We start from the raw sequence: 15,599 nt of genomic DNA, 5'->3' as shown, positions 1-15,599 counted from the left end.
CAGGGCAGTTTGTGGCCATTTTCTGTCATTTGCTGGGACTCAGACTCCTCCAGCAGAATTCTCTAAGCCTGGAAGCTGAGGATTTAACTGTGAACTAGAATTGTGTAAAGAAATCTGTTTGGGAGCCCAAACCCATCACCAGATCTCTGTGCCCACAGGAACCAACCAGTTACAGAAGCTCCTCCAGCACTTACTAGCTAGGGCAGCAGAACTGAGTAACCTGTAACACCTAGATCCGTAGGGTAGCGTTTTCAGACTAGGCACCACCAGCCATACTGAGACCGGGTGGTAAAAGAGGGCTCAGGCGGGGCATCCAAAAAAAACAGAGGCACCCACAAGTAGTGGGCACTCTGAAAATGGTGCCTGTCCTTGCTCTGGGCCTTAGTTTCCCCATCTGTAAGAATAATGATAGTTACCTGCCTATCACCCAGGGCTTGCCTACATGGAGACACTAAGGAAAATTAATCCAAATTAAGCAAAGGTGTAAATTTAAAGTGGATTAGTTAAACCACATTAAATCCTTGTGTGATTATCTTATTCAGATTTAATTCATTTTGGAAGCAAATTAAGCAAACTCTGATAAAAGCCATTTTTTCTGAATAAGAGCATCCACACAGCAAGTTAATGTAGTTTAACAAATCCACTTTAAAAATTAATTTGGATTAATTTCCTGGAGTATCCCATATTGACAAGCCTCCACAAGGGGGAGTGAAGGCAAGCCTTGGTACTGCACTTTGTGAGCCCTGGATATTATAGATCTAGAAACAAAATGGATCCACACCACCTGTTCAGATCTGAACCAGCCTGTCCTCCTTGTTCAGGCAGTTCTAGGTCAGGCTTTTGGTTTGGGCCTATTTCTAATGCATTCCCCATTGAAGTGTAACCAGCTCTGGGGTGGAAAGCAGCAGCTGTGTACCAGCACACAGGAACACTGCACAGTCTTTCCCTCTGTGCATCTCCAAAGGGCTGAACTTGCCCACTGTCTCCCCCTTCCCAGACGTCATCGACATAGACGACGAGGTTCCCGAAACACAGCCCAGACTGTGGGCCCAGCCTGAGCGCAGCCTGCCTGAGGATGGTGCCGGCGAGAGGGTAAGGCGAGGAGCCGCAGTGCAGGAGGGGCCTTGGAGGCACCATCTCCGAAAAGCAGCCATTGGGCTCTGCGGGGGGAAGAGGGGAAGGTTTTAACTCTGCCCTCCACTAGTGATCGCATTCGCGTGCTGGGCTAGAGGTCATGGCAGCGAAACCCATTTGGGGCACCCTGTCAGGGAGGGAGCTGGGGGGGGAGGTGTCTGTGTGCCATCCTCTCCTCCCCCCAAGCAAACCAGAGAAAATCAGCCAGTACGTCATTGAAGCACAGAGCCCTCCGAGCCCTCGAGTCCCCGAGGACGGTTTCCACCTTGGACAGGGCCCATCCTGCAGCCCTTACTCACACAAGCAGTCAGTCCCATTGAAATCAGGGGGTGACGCCCATCAGAAGGGCTGCAGGGGCAGGCCACAGCCACCTAGAGCCTTGGGACCCATTTAGAGAGGAGCCAGGCCAGTCTAGGCTCGTTGGGCCCAATCCTGCAAGACGCAGGCCCCTGCACCCCTGGAGTAGATGGAAACTGAGGGCACTTTCAGGGACACTCGCCATGTCCCAGAATCAGGCCTAGCTTCAGGAAGTGCTGAGCTGGTAGAGCCCTGGCACCAGATACCCCCTGAGAAGGTCCCGTCTGCACTAGCAGTGACTGACCTTCCCAGCCCCTCTCTGTAACAGGTAGGAGGTCTGCCCTGCTGTCACTCAGGAGCGCTGACCTTGTCTGGCTGGCTGCTGCTCCAAGTGCCCTGGGGCCACAGACGAGCCTGGTAGGTCGCTCGTCACTGCTGGCCACGCCAGAGCGGGGCCAAGACTCTGTGTAAACAGGAGGGAACGAGGGCAGGGTCCTGCGTGGAACTGCTTTTGTCTTCTTGAAAGCTGGCGTTAGCTCCAGCTGCCATGGCAATGGCCAGACAGACAGACAAGGGTCCTGGCGCCCCGGGCTGGCCTAGGACCCAAGGGTAAGAGTGGGCACGTTGCCTTGTGCTGCTTTCCCCTGCAGGGAGAGCTGTGGTTTTTCAAGAACTGGTTGAGCTGGTTGGAGCCGGAAGAAGCAGAAGATCCAGAAGCTGAGGTGGAAGGAACGCAGCAAGACTCCCCAGCCAGGGCAGAGCCAAGAAGAGGGCAGAAGAAGCCGAGCGCGCTGGAGAAGGAGGAAGAGAAGCCCAGAGAGAGCATGGTAGCTCAGCTGGAGAGAGGCGGCAAGAAGGAGATGCAGCCCAAGGACAGGCCGGCAGAGGGCCAGGCCAGCAAAATGCACAGGGTGCCCCTAGCAGGCTCTGAGGAGGAAGAAGAAGAGGAAAAGGAGGAGGAGGAGGAGGAGGAAGAGGTACAGCAGCGCAGCAGCAAGAGAGCCCGGGGGGAGGGGAAGGAGGGCAAGCGGAGGGAGGGGAAGGAGCGGCCCAGGCGGGACGAGGGGAAGGGCCACCACCCCAAGCCCGACTCCCCAGCCCAAGGGCCAGGTCGCAAGGAGCACAGGCATGATGAAAGCTGGAAGCAGGACTCTAAGCAGCAGCGAGGTGAGCACAAGGGCCGGAAGCCATGGGAGCAGCACAAGTTCAAGGAAGGCAAGAGGCACGACTGAGAACCTGCCCTCTCGCGTCTGAATATTCCTGAGCAAGGCGGTTGAACAACACTGAATCTGGGGGCACCCAAATTCCCTGCCCCCCAAGGCTCCAGCCTGAAGGCAGTGCTTAATCAGCCCAGCACCAGCCTGTCCTTTCATCCCCGAGAGCCACGCTCACGTGAGAGATTTGCTGGCGATTGTTTTCCCCTCCATAAACATTGCTTGTTTGCCGAGTTCCCCAGGAATTAAACACACCTGCCATTGATAGCTTTGTCCCTGCCTGTGGCTACAGAGAGGCAGGGGGGTTTTGTCATTAGAACCATGGAGTGGGCGGTGGGAGATCTGAGTTCTGGTCCCAGCACTGCCCCTGACTTGCTGGGTGGTGCTGGGCAAGTTGTGTCACTTCTTTGTGCCTTGTCTTTCCCCAGCTGTAAAATGGGGATGATGATACTGTGCTATGGCCCAGGGGTCGCTGTGAGTGCAGGTGAGACGTTTTGAGATCTCCATGTGGAGCCCTGCCTCAGCGCTGGGTATCGCTGCTGGAGTGGGAGAGCAGCCAGTGCTGTCATGGGCCTCCGGCACAACTTTGGGCTGCCCTGAGTTTGATGCTTAAAGGAGAGCCAAAAAGGGGGGGGGATGTTTGTCCTTTCTTGCTTCATGAGAGGTTCCCCACCAGAAATAGTTTTCTGCTTGTTTTGTGACCTTAGAAATAATCAGACTGTCCAGGTATTGCTGGAGAACTCTCTGGAGGTTTTGCGTGTTCGAAGAGCTCTCTCAGGGTCCACAGGTGTCAGTTTTTAACCTGGAGAGCTTTTCTCCCAACTGTTTGTCAGACATCTGAATTAAATGGGTGTTAACAAAACCAAACCAAAAGACAAAGGTTCTAACAGCCTGAATCGAAATCCCATTCCCTTTCAACGATTCAGGTTTCAGACCTCCATGGTGACCACGATGCTACAATCCTACTCGTTTTCCAGTCATCCCTACAGACTTCTAAGGAAAGCTGAAGGGCTAATGGCAAAGCCAAGCAGGTGGGTGCTGGGGTGGGGGAAACCTTCTAGTTCTTTCTAAGGCAGGAGCAACAAAGGCACAACCCCCTATTTTCCCGTGCGGCCCCGTTCAGGGGCAGTTTGAATGTACAGAAACACAAGCGAAGTGTGCTACTTTTCAATGCTTTAGTAAGAACACAAGAAGCACTGCAGCCCCAAACAGCTGAGGTAAATAGTTTATTCTGACCTCTATTGAGTTAGCAAAAATGTCCTTTTTAATAATGTATTAAACTGAATGGTTTCAAAAACAAATCTGGGTCAAGATTTTTATAAGTTTAGGTGAATCAGCAGAGTACTAGGTGCGTGGCAAAGGCCTGTAACCTGAGCTCCCCATCAGCTTCCATGGAGCTGCAGAAGCCCCCAGGTCACTCGGGGATTCTGCACCAGGGGGCTGACTGTGAGCTGCACCCAAGCAAAGCCCTGGCTGGTCTGGGGAGGGGGTGTGCGCCCACCAGCGTTGGGATTAGCCAGCTGCGATAAGTGAGGGAGGGTCCCCAAAGCCCTGGTGAGCAGCAGATCTTTCCTTCTCTCGCTCCGCTGTCAAGGAGCCACCTCCTCAAAGCATTGCTCCAAAGCACCGGTTCTCAACCTATTTACCCTTGGGGGCTGCATGTGCAGCTCTGTGTGTGTTATAGGGGCTGCATCCACAAAATATATACGCTCCCTGTACGGCCCTGAGGATGTCACAGGGGCTGCAGCTGGGTGCCGATTGGGCTGCAAGCGGCCTGCGGGCTGAGAACCACTGCTCTCAAGAGCCACAGCACACTCCCTCCATGTGGGGCTGAGTTAGCTGCCCCTACAGCACCCTGCTAGACCCCTGGGGCAGACTGCAACCCCCTACCCTTCCCCACCCCGTCTTCCTGTCTTCAGCCGCACAAACGTTGGGGCGGATTTGGAGTTGAATTGAGAGACTAGGCAAGCTTCACCCATAGCAATGCCATGCCCCTCATGGCTGGCCTGCAGCACCCCCGCCTGATCCCAGCCCTGCCTTCCCAATGCACCACACACCTGCTCTGCGGCACCCCGTGCTCCACCAGGCCGATCTCCCAGCCTTCCCTGGGCCCCCGCTATGCCAGGCCTGCCTCTCAGCACAGGATTTGAATCTCTGCTTCCATGATGAAGTGGCCTGTGTACAAAGCCCAGCACCCGACCTAGCCCATGGCCTCCATCAGTGGCACAGGCATGTTTGCATCAATCTCCTGTATGCAGACAGACTCCCCCTCCCCCAGTTACAGATTTTCCCCCAGGACGTCCCCTGCCCTCAGCACACTCAGCACTAAATGTGGGAAATGAAACCATAAGATATTGATAAATAACTGCACATACAAGCATCAGGCAGGGAGGGGCCGGGGTGCTGCTGCCCACCATGGCCGCTCCACATTCCACCTCTAACAAAGCTGGAGGGGGGATGGGGGGGATCAGATTTGGCCTATTGCTGCCCTCTGAGCTCCAGGAACACGTCACTTGCGCCGCCCCTGTGCTCTGCTGCCATTGTGGGCCCAGGGGGGCAGACATGCCTGGGGCTGCCCTCAGCTTCCTGGAGCGTGATGGGCCCATAAACCTACCAGGGCCAGAGGGAAACAACAAGCCAGTATTGCTGGGGAAAGGCAGCTGTGAAACCAACAGCCCAGGCCCCAGCCTCAGCTCAGTCGCCTCCCTCCAAGCTCCGAAGGCCAAAGGACGCCAGGGAGAGACGGGACAGGCCGGGCGTCTCTACCGACAGCCACACTCCTCTGCCACCATGTTGGGGAACATCGTGACCTGAATGCCCTCCGTGGTGATTCTGATGATCTCCTTGTCGGAGTATTTGACCGGCACGCAGCAGGGGCTGCGCCGGAGGGGCGCGCCCCGTTCCTGCATGCCCATCAGCAGCACCGTGTGGGAGGAGTAGTCGGGGATGCGGGTGGAGAGCGGGAACCGGCAGGGGCCCTCGCAGTTGTTGGCAATGTATCTCTTGGGGACGATGATGAACTTCTCGTAGTGGAGGTCGACCGTCAGCTCCTGCAGCCGGCAGCAGGCCTGGGGCCCAGCGCTGCGGTTCTGCCGGGACACCTTCCTCTTCTCCTGCCAGTGGGCGCGAACGGTCTGCAGGGCTTTGAGCAGCAGCAGTGTGTGCAGCTTCCGGTGGCCACGGGGCAGCTCCCTGGGGTCGCTGCTGCCCGACCCCAGGGGGTAATAGCAGAAGGCCAGGAGATGCTGGAAGAGGTCAGTGTTGGCTTGAAAGGCTGGGATCTCCCTCAGCTCCTGGATGACAGCCTGGAACTTCTCCAGCAGCAGCTGCAGCAGTCTGCCCTCCAACTGCCAGTGCCCGAACTGCTGCTCCAGCAGGGCCTGGCTGTTCTGGGGGAACAGGAGCACCAGGGGCTCGTCCGACTGCACCAGCCGCTCCAGGGCTGCCTGCTCCGACAGGTTGAGCAGCTGGTGAGGAAGCGTCTCCATCGTCTTGAAGTCCAGCCAGTGGTGGAGGCCGGAGGCAGCAGGCGGCTCCCCTGAGGGGCTCAGGACCCTGCTGACAAACCTGGTCAGGCTGCCCAGGAACTGGTCGTGGTTGCCGGGCGCTGGCGATGAAGCATCGGCCTGGCCAGCAGCTGCATTAGAGGCCGGCTCCTCGGCCTTGCCGCCAGTGGGCGAGCTGCCAGGGAGGCACAGACCGGATCACAAAGGGTCCTTTATGCGATGGGCCCAGCCACAGGCCTGGGGGTTCCCTCTCCCCCATTGGGCCCAGCCCCCCCTCCTCCCCACAATGGGCACAGGGGCTTCCCCTCCCCCACTGGGCAAGGCACCGACTGCAGGGCCTGGCACTCCCTGCCCCACTCCTGCTGTATGCCATTGTCAGGGCTCAGCCCCTAACACAGGCACTGCAGAGCCCATTCTGCCTGACCCAGTCTCCAAGCACGTCCACGCCCCCTGCCGGGCTCTGCACTGGAGAGGTCTCCCAACCCAGGAATGCTGTGGGGCTGGAGCCCGAGTGACTTTCTTCGTGCCCCACAGGGAGCTCAGTGCTGGCAAATGGTGCCCAGCTGGCAGCCACCGGAACAGAGCACTAGCCACAGGGCAAGTGCAGCCGCATGAGCCTCCCACCCATGCCCCCCTCCCGCCGTCCCGCGGCACCATCTGCGGGGCTCACTGTCCCTTGGGATTCTGTGCTGGAACACAGCGACAGGCTGGAGGGCAGGTCTCCCAAGAACAAGACTGAGAACCACCCAACTCATTTCACATGGCCCTCAAAGGGGAACATGCTTCCCTCAGAGCTGGGGGCAGCCCTTTCCCCAAGCCATCAGCCCCTGCCCCCCCAAATCTTCAGAAATGCCCTCGGCATGTGACTGGGCTGCCCCCAAAGAAGCCAACCCATTGCAGAGCCCTGGACGTGGAGAACAGCCCAGAAAGAACCTGTCTCCTGGGACTCCGCCTCTTGTGCCCCAGGTCCATCGGGTCCCCCCCATGCCCAGCACCGGCACAGCTCCGACGTCAGTTCTGACCCATGGGCAAAGCCGGGGTGTTAGGGCAAGCGGAGCTGCTTGGAGCTGACGGCAGGTGACTGGGGGTCTCCCCAGCTGAGTGGCAGACGCTCCCCTCCCACCCATCACTCAGCTGGGGAGACCCCCAGTCTCCTGCCCCCGTTTCCATCCCAAAAGCCTGCACACCTGGGCTGCGGGTAAGGGACCGTCTCCAGCACACCGCCCACGGAGAGGAAGGAAGAGGGGGACGGGGCGTCTTCCTCGCATCGCGGCTTCACCAGCAAGAGCAAGGCTGGGGTCATCCTGGTGAAACACTTCTCGTCCGCACCGAAGAGCAGTTGCTGGGCCTCCAGGGGGGGCAGGAGGGAGCCTGGCAGGGAGCAGAGAGGAAGGAGAAGAGGGAATCAGCAGCACGCGCCTTCCCACTAAGGGGCTTGGTGCCCTCCCCAGACACCCACCCAGCCCTTGGGGTGGAGCCCAGAGTTGTCCACACAGTACACCTGGAGGGGAAAATGATGGGGCTTTCCAAAGAACCCAGGAGTCTGGGCTGCCACTCCCCCGCATTAACCCCTAGGCTGTGCTGCCTACGCTGATAACCCCTCAGTTTGCATACAGCGGGCAGTCAGTGGGAGCTATCTCTGCCATCATGCCTCCCCCCCCCACTGACGCTTGAGACCCCAATGGGCTTCGGGCCCCCCAGCCCTCTTAGGAAGAGTTGCCATCAGAGAACTCAGCTGCCTAGGGGCACCCCTCAAGTACCTCTGTCACCAGGACGCCGGATTGCCAAGGAAACGTCGAAGCTGAGCTGCCTGTGTGAACGGATGGCAGATATCACCGAGGCCCCGAGCAGCAGGTACCGGGTATCCCTGGAGAGGCAGAGAGCCTGCAGAGAGAGCGGAGCCCCGGGTGAGGCGGAGGAGAGCGGAAGGGGTGATCGATGGGGGCGACCCTTTGCACACGAACCCGTCCCTGCCTGGCTCACCCCATACCTGGGACAAGAGCTCAGCAGGCCCAGACGGTACCCAGGGGAAGGGCTTGCAGAGGCCCAGGCAGCCGAGCGTGAAAGGAATATAAATTGGCGGTAACTGAGTGTTCGAGAGCTGGAGGGGAATGACAGCGTCTGGTCTGGATCTCCCCCTGCCTGCAAACCAGAGGCCTTGCTGGCTACAAAGGCAGCTCTGTCCATTTCCTTCTGGGATCTACATGCTGACGGCAGCGTTACAATCTGTTCCTGGCTGTTTCGGGCTTATCAGCGCATCTGCTGAGCTGCTCCCAGGGCTGCAGGGATCAGAGGGGGCAGGCAGGGCCATGCCCCTGGGGAACAGATCAGAAAAGGGAATGGGGGCGGAGGGGGTGGGGCTCCATCTCTTCAGCACTGGAAGATGCTGGAAAGGAAAAGACTCAGAGTTTGTAGCAGTGGCCGCAGCAGCCACAGAATCTTTCCCCCTGCTCCTTCAGGGGGCTGCCCCCAGACCGCCATTCTGGCAACGCTGACGTGGAGCCCACCTAGCCTGGGGCTTGGTCATAAGTTCAGATTTAAACAAACGAGGGAGCTTCTAAGCTGCGTGGGATTCTCCCTGTGCAGCCGACTGGGTGGCAGACCCCTGAAGGCGAGCAGCTGCCTGTTCCAGCCGTGGGCAGCTCTACGCCAGAGGAGCCTGACCAGCGCTCCAGCGTGTCCCGAGGGAGCGCTCTCACATGCCTGCTCCAGCACAGGTCCCTTACTGCCCCCCTGAAGGCAACAGGAGCTTTGCCACTGCCTCCGACAGGGCTCCTGTATTCACTCCTTCCCCAACACAGGGCAAAACCCTACAAGATTTGGCTGGACACCAGCAGAACGCCATTAGCTGTCTCTGTATTTTTTTCCTTTCAGTGGTTCAGCCTCAAACAGGCTCAGATCACATGTGCAGAGCAGCTCTACCCAGCTGGCTGCGCACTCCCGCTGGGAGCTGAAATCCAACAGATGCACAAGGCTCAATCTCCTGTAGTGGGATCAGCTGTGACAGCCTGGTTTGCGTCAGCGATATAAACAAATCCTGGCTCTCAGATGTTCAGGGAGTGGCCGTGCTGAGAGAGAAGGCACCAAGGTTAGGGGGTTTAATATTCACTGGGATGGAGCCTGCAAAAAAGTGAGATGGCAAAGGTGTGCCTGTAGGGGGCACTGCGCCCCATCACACCCTTCTGCTGCAGAACTGCTTGATGGAAAGCACTTAAATAAGTGGCCAGATTTTTCTAGTGCCCATATGGCGGCTGAGCTCTTGGCAATCCGGCCCTTCGTGGGCACTTCTGCTCTGAAAAGTGACCATTAAAACGCCTCATCCTTATTCAATAGCTCTGCCCCGTGTGTATATCAGAGCCCAATCGGCCCAGCTGTAGAAGACACCAGAGTCTGTTCCCATTAGCGCTGCCAGGCCAGCCCAGCTCCAGGAGAGGGCACTGGAGTCTAGTCCTTCATGTGCATCCTCCAGGGAACTGTACTAGATTCCCCTTGGATGGCCAAGTTTAGCCTTTCATTTCTCCTGTTCAACCCCGTTGTCACCAAGGGCAGAATCTGGCCCGCAGACTCTTACCACAGGTGACGGGCCAGGTGAGACGGGGAAAGAGTCATTCGCAGGATACACCTACACGGCAAATGGCAGCCCGCGGCCCCGAGTCTGAGCCCAGTTCTACAGCCTCCAGCATGCGGGGCTCACGCTCCGAGTCCAGCACTAAAGACAGCTCTGTAGACATTGCGACTCAGGCCAGAGCTCGGGCTCTGAAGCCCCCTCACCGTCCCTGCCAGGCTTCAGAGCCTGAATGTCTACAGGACTGCTTTTAGCACCAGAGCCCGGTGCTCTGGTACTCGAGCCCAGCTAGAGTCCGCAGGTGTAATGCCAGCGACCCGTGTGGCTTTGTGTCCCCCTTCAGTGGGGATAACACGTACAGACAGTTATGAGTTTGCTTCAGCCAACAAAACTGGTCCTTTAGCTCATGCAGTTAGATATAGAGGCGCCAGTGTTATTCCTTGCTGATGACCCAGCCAGAGCTGTGGTTACGAGTTCAAGGACACCGCATGCCCCACGAGAAGTGAGCACATTCGAGCTGGAATCCCCAACAGCCAATACAGACAGAGCCCTACGGGGCCGTTTCTACAGTCGCCCTTCAGAGCAGAGCCACTCGCAGCTCAGGCCACTGGATGCATTTTATCAGCGGATTCATGTGGAGACAGAGCAGCAGGCAAGCAGCGGTGGTGCATCTGCCCCAGCTGCCTGGTTACATGGGGTGCCGCAGCCAGGAGTAACCCCTGCCTCTCCTTGCTGGACACAGCCTGGTACGCTGGTGCTGGAGCGGTTGGAGCATGGCAGTGCTGGCCAGTGAGTGGGTGATGAATTGATAGCAAGCAACGCCCCCGCCCTGGAAGCTGAGAGCTCTCTGCCTTCCTCACCAGGGAGCATGGGAAGTTCTGGCTGCACACAGAGATCCCTGTCCCCTTCTCTTTCCCACAGCACTCGGTTTAGCGGATGGGATAAGAGCGCCACCTACAGGAACACCGAGGCACATCAAGTCTCCACCTACTACATCAGGGACTCCAAGAGAATCCATGGAGGGGATGGTGGAGGGGTGGGCACCAGAATCATGGCACAAAATAAAATAAAAGTTATGGTTCAAGGTGACCTATGCAACCTAAAGCAACATGCTTACTTGGTTGGTTGCCTGTGCCAGGTCCCAATCCAGCTTCTAGTGTGGGGATCTATGCTGCAAAAAACCCCATCATGGCAGATGCTACTTGCGAGCAGCAGAGAGGGCCACGGATTGACTGGGTCGTGGAGACTGAGCCCTGTTACTGATCTAGGACGAGGCATATTGGTGGGGGGGGGGGGGGGAGCAAGCCCTGCCACTGCTCTGCGCATAGCAGTTGGGCACAGATAAAGAAAGCCAGCCATGGGCAGCTGCTTACCTGCTTCTGGTGCAGCCCTTCTCCTGCTGCCAGGAGCTTCTCTCTTGCTTTGCTGCCCTTCCTTTCCCTGCTTCCAGGATAAAACACCAGCAAGGCAGACTGGAGCTCTCCAAGTGACCGCCCCACGTCCTCTTGAAAAGCCAGCTTAAACCTGAGCTTTGTCTCAGCATCCCACTTCACTGCCAGAGAAAAGCCAACACAAACAGCATGACTCTCTCACTGGGTAAATGGAAATACACCTTTAACATGCAGGTAACCTGTGGAACTCCTGGACATAAGATGTCAGAGGCCAAGCATTTCAAGGGACAAACACACACAAAAAAACCCAGAAAAAAAACAAAAAAAGGGATTAGGCAGACTGTGATAATGGCTGAGGAATCCACACTGGCACTAGCTAGAAAACAAAACCATTAGAGTTATAAACCTTCCTGTCGTGGGGCATAAGACAATCGGTAACTGCCAGGGATTAAGAAGAAGTTTCCCTATAGGCAGGTTTTTCTATCACCACCCACTGCTGGGATTATTGCAGCTTCCTATGAAGCAGCTGGTGCTGGCCCTGGCCACCGCTGGAGCCAGGATAATGAGCAGAATAGATCCCTGTCTGAACTGCCAGTTCCTAGGCTCCTTTCGTTTCAGGGCTGCCACAGGGATCTACCCCAGCCCTTTGTCCACTGGAGGCATTAGAAGGTATTTGTTCCTGCTGCCCTGCCCACAGCATGGAATTTCAGGACATTTTTTCCCCGCCCTTGTTCCAAGCCAAGATCAAGCCAGGTGCCACTTTAACAAATCCTGGCTGTACCTACACATTGCAGCAAGGGGCAATTTCCGTGTGTCTCTGGGCTCAGTGGGATGCCCTCCAATGAGCACATCCTGGCTGTCACTGTGCTGGACACTATGTCCAGCCTGCACTTCTCAGTAGCACTGAGGACAGAATCCAGATCTTCCTGCTTCGAAAGCCCAGACCCTGCCCCTTAGAAGACTCTCCCACACACTGCACCCAGTTCATTACAAGACTGAAACCTTCCCCCTTTTCAAACTCTGACCTGTCTAGTTTCTCCAGGCTCTCACTCCTCCTGCTGATGGCTCTCCATACCCACAGCAGCATCCAGGATAAGTGTGTGTGTGTGGCCTCCTGAAATCGGTCACAGCAGGAGGTCTTTCGAGGAGATGGGATAAGGCACTTGGAGGACATCAGAAATGCATTCTCTGGCAGAAGCTAGTCCTGTAACAAGCTGTTCTAAGAGGAGCCCAAGATCCTACCATTGATTCCTGTGGGGCTCACCACGGATTTATTTAGGAAGTCCCTAGAAAGGAGGCAGCAGGAGAAGCAGTAATGGGGAAGTCATTCAAAGATCTCCAAGCCACAGAGCAAGGTGAATTGCTCATCCTAACGATAACCCGCCCTGGCAAAATGCACATCCTGGATCAGAAGCTACAGCCTCTTCAGAAGCAGGGACCAGGTGGCTGGAGTGGGAGGAGTGATGCCCACATCTGAACAGCCAGACTGAGTCAGACCAATGGTCCATCTACCTCAGTATCCTGTCTCCCTGCAGTGCCGGTGCCAGACGCTTCAGAGGGAGTTAAAGACCAAAAACGTTTAGAAACTGCCACTGATTTGGGGCACCTCAGTTGCTGGGTACCAGCTTGGGCTAAGTGACTCGTGCCGTTGAGTCCGGCCAGGAGCTTGACTACAGTGGTGCTGGGTGTGGTGATCCTGGAGAGATCAGAGCATTAGGAAAGGCATCAGAGACAAGATGAAATTGAACGGGTCCTGACTCCCAGGCCTCTGTTCAATCCAACAAACCACGCAGCCTCCATAAACCTGGTTTTGCAAGAACGTCCTTAACAACTTTGCATTACTTAAGTTACATGACTAGTGCTAACTAGCAAATGCAAGTGATACTACAGCAAAATATGGCTGAATGCTTAGGGGACACCATTTTGCTAACTTGGGGGGCAAATTCGTTTTCACTAAAAAGGTACGGTACAAAAAATGGTTAACAGCAAAAGAGGTCTGCTGTTTTGCAGGCCCTGGGAAGCTTCCCCCAGCCAGAACTAACAGATTATTCAGAGCCATGCTCATGAAATACAACTGTCCTGGGAGCAGTTATCGCGTGGTTTCTCTCACCAAGTATGCCCAAGATTTCTTTCTGTCCGAGAACAGTAATGCAAAGTCATGCTTCAGGATGAACTGGATAGCTCGGGGCACTGCCGACCAGGGCCAGCACTATCCAGCTCTGTGTTGCTGGTTCAAACCCAGCCCAAGTCAGCAGAGTTTTCAACAGCTGCTGGGTGCTCAGGGATGCCAGGCAGGCATCCATGGAACAAAACCCAGCTCCAGAGCAGACAGGCCAAAAAAAAATGGACGTGCCTTGGAGACTGAATTACCTTTTCCTCCATGGACATGATCCCACCCCTGACCTGGAGAAGCAAAGCGAGGGAACACTGACATTGTGGCTGCATATGACTAAACTGATTTCAAAACCAGAAGGGCCCATTAAGATCATCTAATCTGACCATCTCAAGCCAGCACTAAGAGTTATATATTTAAATATGCTGTAGGCTGGCAGGTGGGTGTAGGGGAGTGGGAAGAAAGTTCACCCTTTTTAACTAGCACAGTTCTCAGCCAGGTCAAATCCCTGCCCATGCTAGAACGCTGCTGGCAAGAGATCCCTCAGACACAGACTTGGCTGCTAGGGCAAACAGGGCCAAAGACTGATTTAGGAGACTCTCAAAGTTGCCCTCTCCTCACACCCACCCCAGGGTAAGTGTGCAGGGTGGCTACACCTGGACAGATCCATTCACATTTGCCTGCTTAAGAGTCCTCGTGCCATGTACTGCAAAGGAGGAACTGCAGGGTTTTTACACAGGCAAACTCACCCTGGCAGCAAGGACTGAGATATGCTTCAAGAACGGGATTGGAGACATTACACAGGAGATCGAGGACACTACTGAGGAAAGAACAAGAGTGAATTGTTCTCAGCAATCGGCTCTCTCTAGGATTTTATGCCCGGTCCACCGCTGGGGTATGAAGAGCTTCTATGAACTGGGTCACTGCTAAGAGCAGGCAAGAACATTGTTGCCACCTTTAGGAACATATCCTCTCTCCCCCCTCTTTTCTCCAATAAGAGAACATGGTCTAAACTGATCCTTTGGATTTTACCGTAAATATTGGAGGAACCAGTGAGACAGCCCTTGAAGGCCAGGAACAAGCACAGTGGTGGAGTCCATTAACCCAGCAACACTGGAAGTCACAGCAGAGGATAGGAGGTTGTTAGGGATGGGGACACACTCGAGGTAATCACCACAATTCAGATGGTGGCTAAAGACAAATGGGAAGTTTATTATACTAATTAGCAAAAAGAAAAGGAGTACTTGTGGCACCTTAGAGACTAACAAATTTATTTGAGCATAGTCTCAAAGGTGCCACAAGTACTCCTTTTCTTTTTGCGAATACAGACTAACACGGCTGCTACTCTGTATACTGATTAGGTCATTTCTACTCAGAGAGGAACTCTCTTTCCCTCCCCCACTTCATCCTCTACCAACCTCCCTCTTTCGTGTGCAAAGCAATATTTGCAGGGTAATACCACACTTATCAACATGGTATCTGAGCATCTCTCTCAACCCGTCGGTCAGTTCAGGGTTCTCTTAGCACATACCTTCTTCAAGATGCAGCACAAGGAACCTGTTCTCCCCTGGGTCAGCCAAGTGAGCACTGATGTGTTTCAGAGACAGGAGAGCAGAATGGGTCTCCTCAGCAGGACAGATCCCAAAGGTCTCCAACTGGCCTTGATCCCAGCTTGAACGTCTCACCACCTTGAGGAAATCACTTTCGTAGCTGGTAAGGACCCCCACGACTTCCAAGTGACTCTGTCCCAAGCCGTGCCTCCTGCCCATTTTCACCATGCACACTGGCCCTTCCAGCCCACCCATGGGCCAAGGGGGCAGGCTGAAATCTGACCCTAGAACTGGGAAAACTGCCTCCTCAGGGATGAGCTGACGGCATTTTGCTCCTTTGGCATCATCTCCTGGCTTGTCACTCTTCAGAAGATGAGTAGCAGCTGTGGCCTTGGACGTTAATGCCATTAAGTTGGGTTCTGCTCCTTCATATACGTGCTCGTCTTCCTTTTCTCTCTGCTCCTCTCCAAGTCCCAACTCCTTTGAAAAGGTTATTTCCAGGTCTTCCACAGGTGACAGTCCTCCCCCAACGCCTCCTTCTCTAGGCAGAGCAGCCGAGGGGAGGAGCAGCAGCAGGCACAGCAAAGCCGCTCCAAGCACGGGCCTCATGTTCCAGCTCTGAGCAGCGCTAAACTCCGAGGCTAGAGTTACTCGAGTGCATCCCTCGAAACACTTATGTAAGGGGAGGACTGCATCTCCCGTTCAAACAAAGTGACCTTGGGTTGACAATGCAGAACACACCTCCCTTGAGAAAAATTCAGAGGCCAATGTGCTATAAAGGAGGGAGGGCCAATTCAAAGGAGTTTTTCTGTTCTATTTTTGGCGTGAC

General features: G+C 55.4%; 2 protein-coding genes across 6 annotated transcripts in view; one reads left to right on the top strand and one right to left on the bottom strand.

The window, feature by feature from the left end:
• JSRP1 (junctional sarcoplasmic reticulum protein 1) overlaps window positions 1-3,946 on the top strand; it is an 18,577-nt gene extending 14,631 nt beyond the window's left edge. For all 5 annotated transcript variants that reach the window (XM_048830975.2, XM_048830977.2, XM_048830973.2 and 2 more), the window contains 2 exons: window positions 998-1,092; window positions 2,082-3,946. In XM_048830975.2, coding sequence (XP_048686932.2) covers window positions 998-1,092; window positions 2,082-2,663 — 677 coding nt within the window. In that variant the 3' untranslated portion in view covers window positions 2,664-3,946. The remainder of the gene's footprint in view (window positions 1-997; window positions 1,093-2,081) is intronic.
• Window positions 3,859-15,599, bottom strand: AMH (anti-Mullerian hormone). The gene is made up of 5 exons (XM_048830972.2): window positions 14,752-15,599; window positions 11,090-11,268; window positions 7,912-8,035; window positions 7,339-7,522; window positions 3,859-6,326 (listed from the first exon to the last, which is right to left on the bottom strand). The coding sequence occupies exons 1-5, from the start codon at window positions 15,377-15,379 to the stop codon at window positions 5,408-5,410; spliced, it is 2,034 nt and encodes a 677-aa protein (XP_048686929.2). The 5' UTR covers window positions 15,380-15,599; the 3' UTR covers window positions 3,859-5,407.

This window comes from Caretta caretta, chromosome 25 (assembly GCF_965140235.1).
Source record: "Caretta caretta isolate rCarCar2 chromosome 25, rCarCar1.hap1, whole genome shotgun sequence".
NCBI classification, from domain to species: Eukaryota; Metazoa; Chordata; order Testudines; family Cheloniidae; genus Caretta; species Caretta caretta.
Note: the sequence above shows the minus strand (reverse complement) of the source record. Positions and strands in the feature narration are given on the sequence as shown.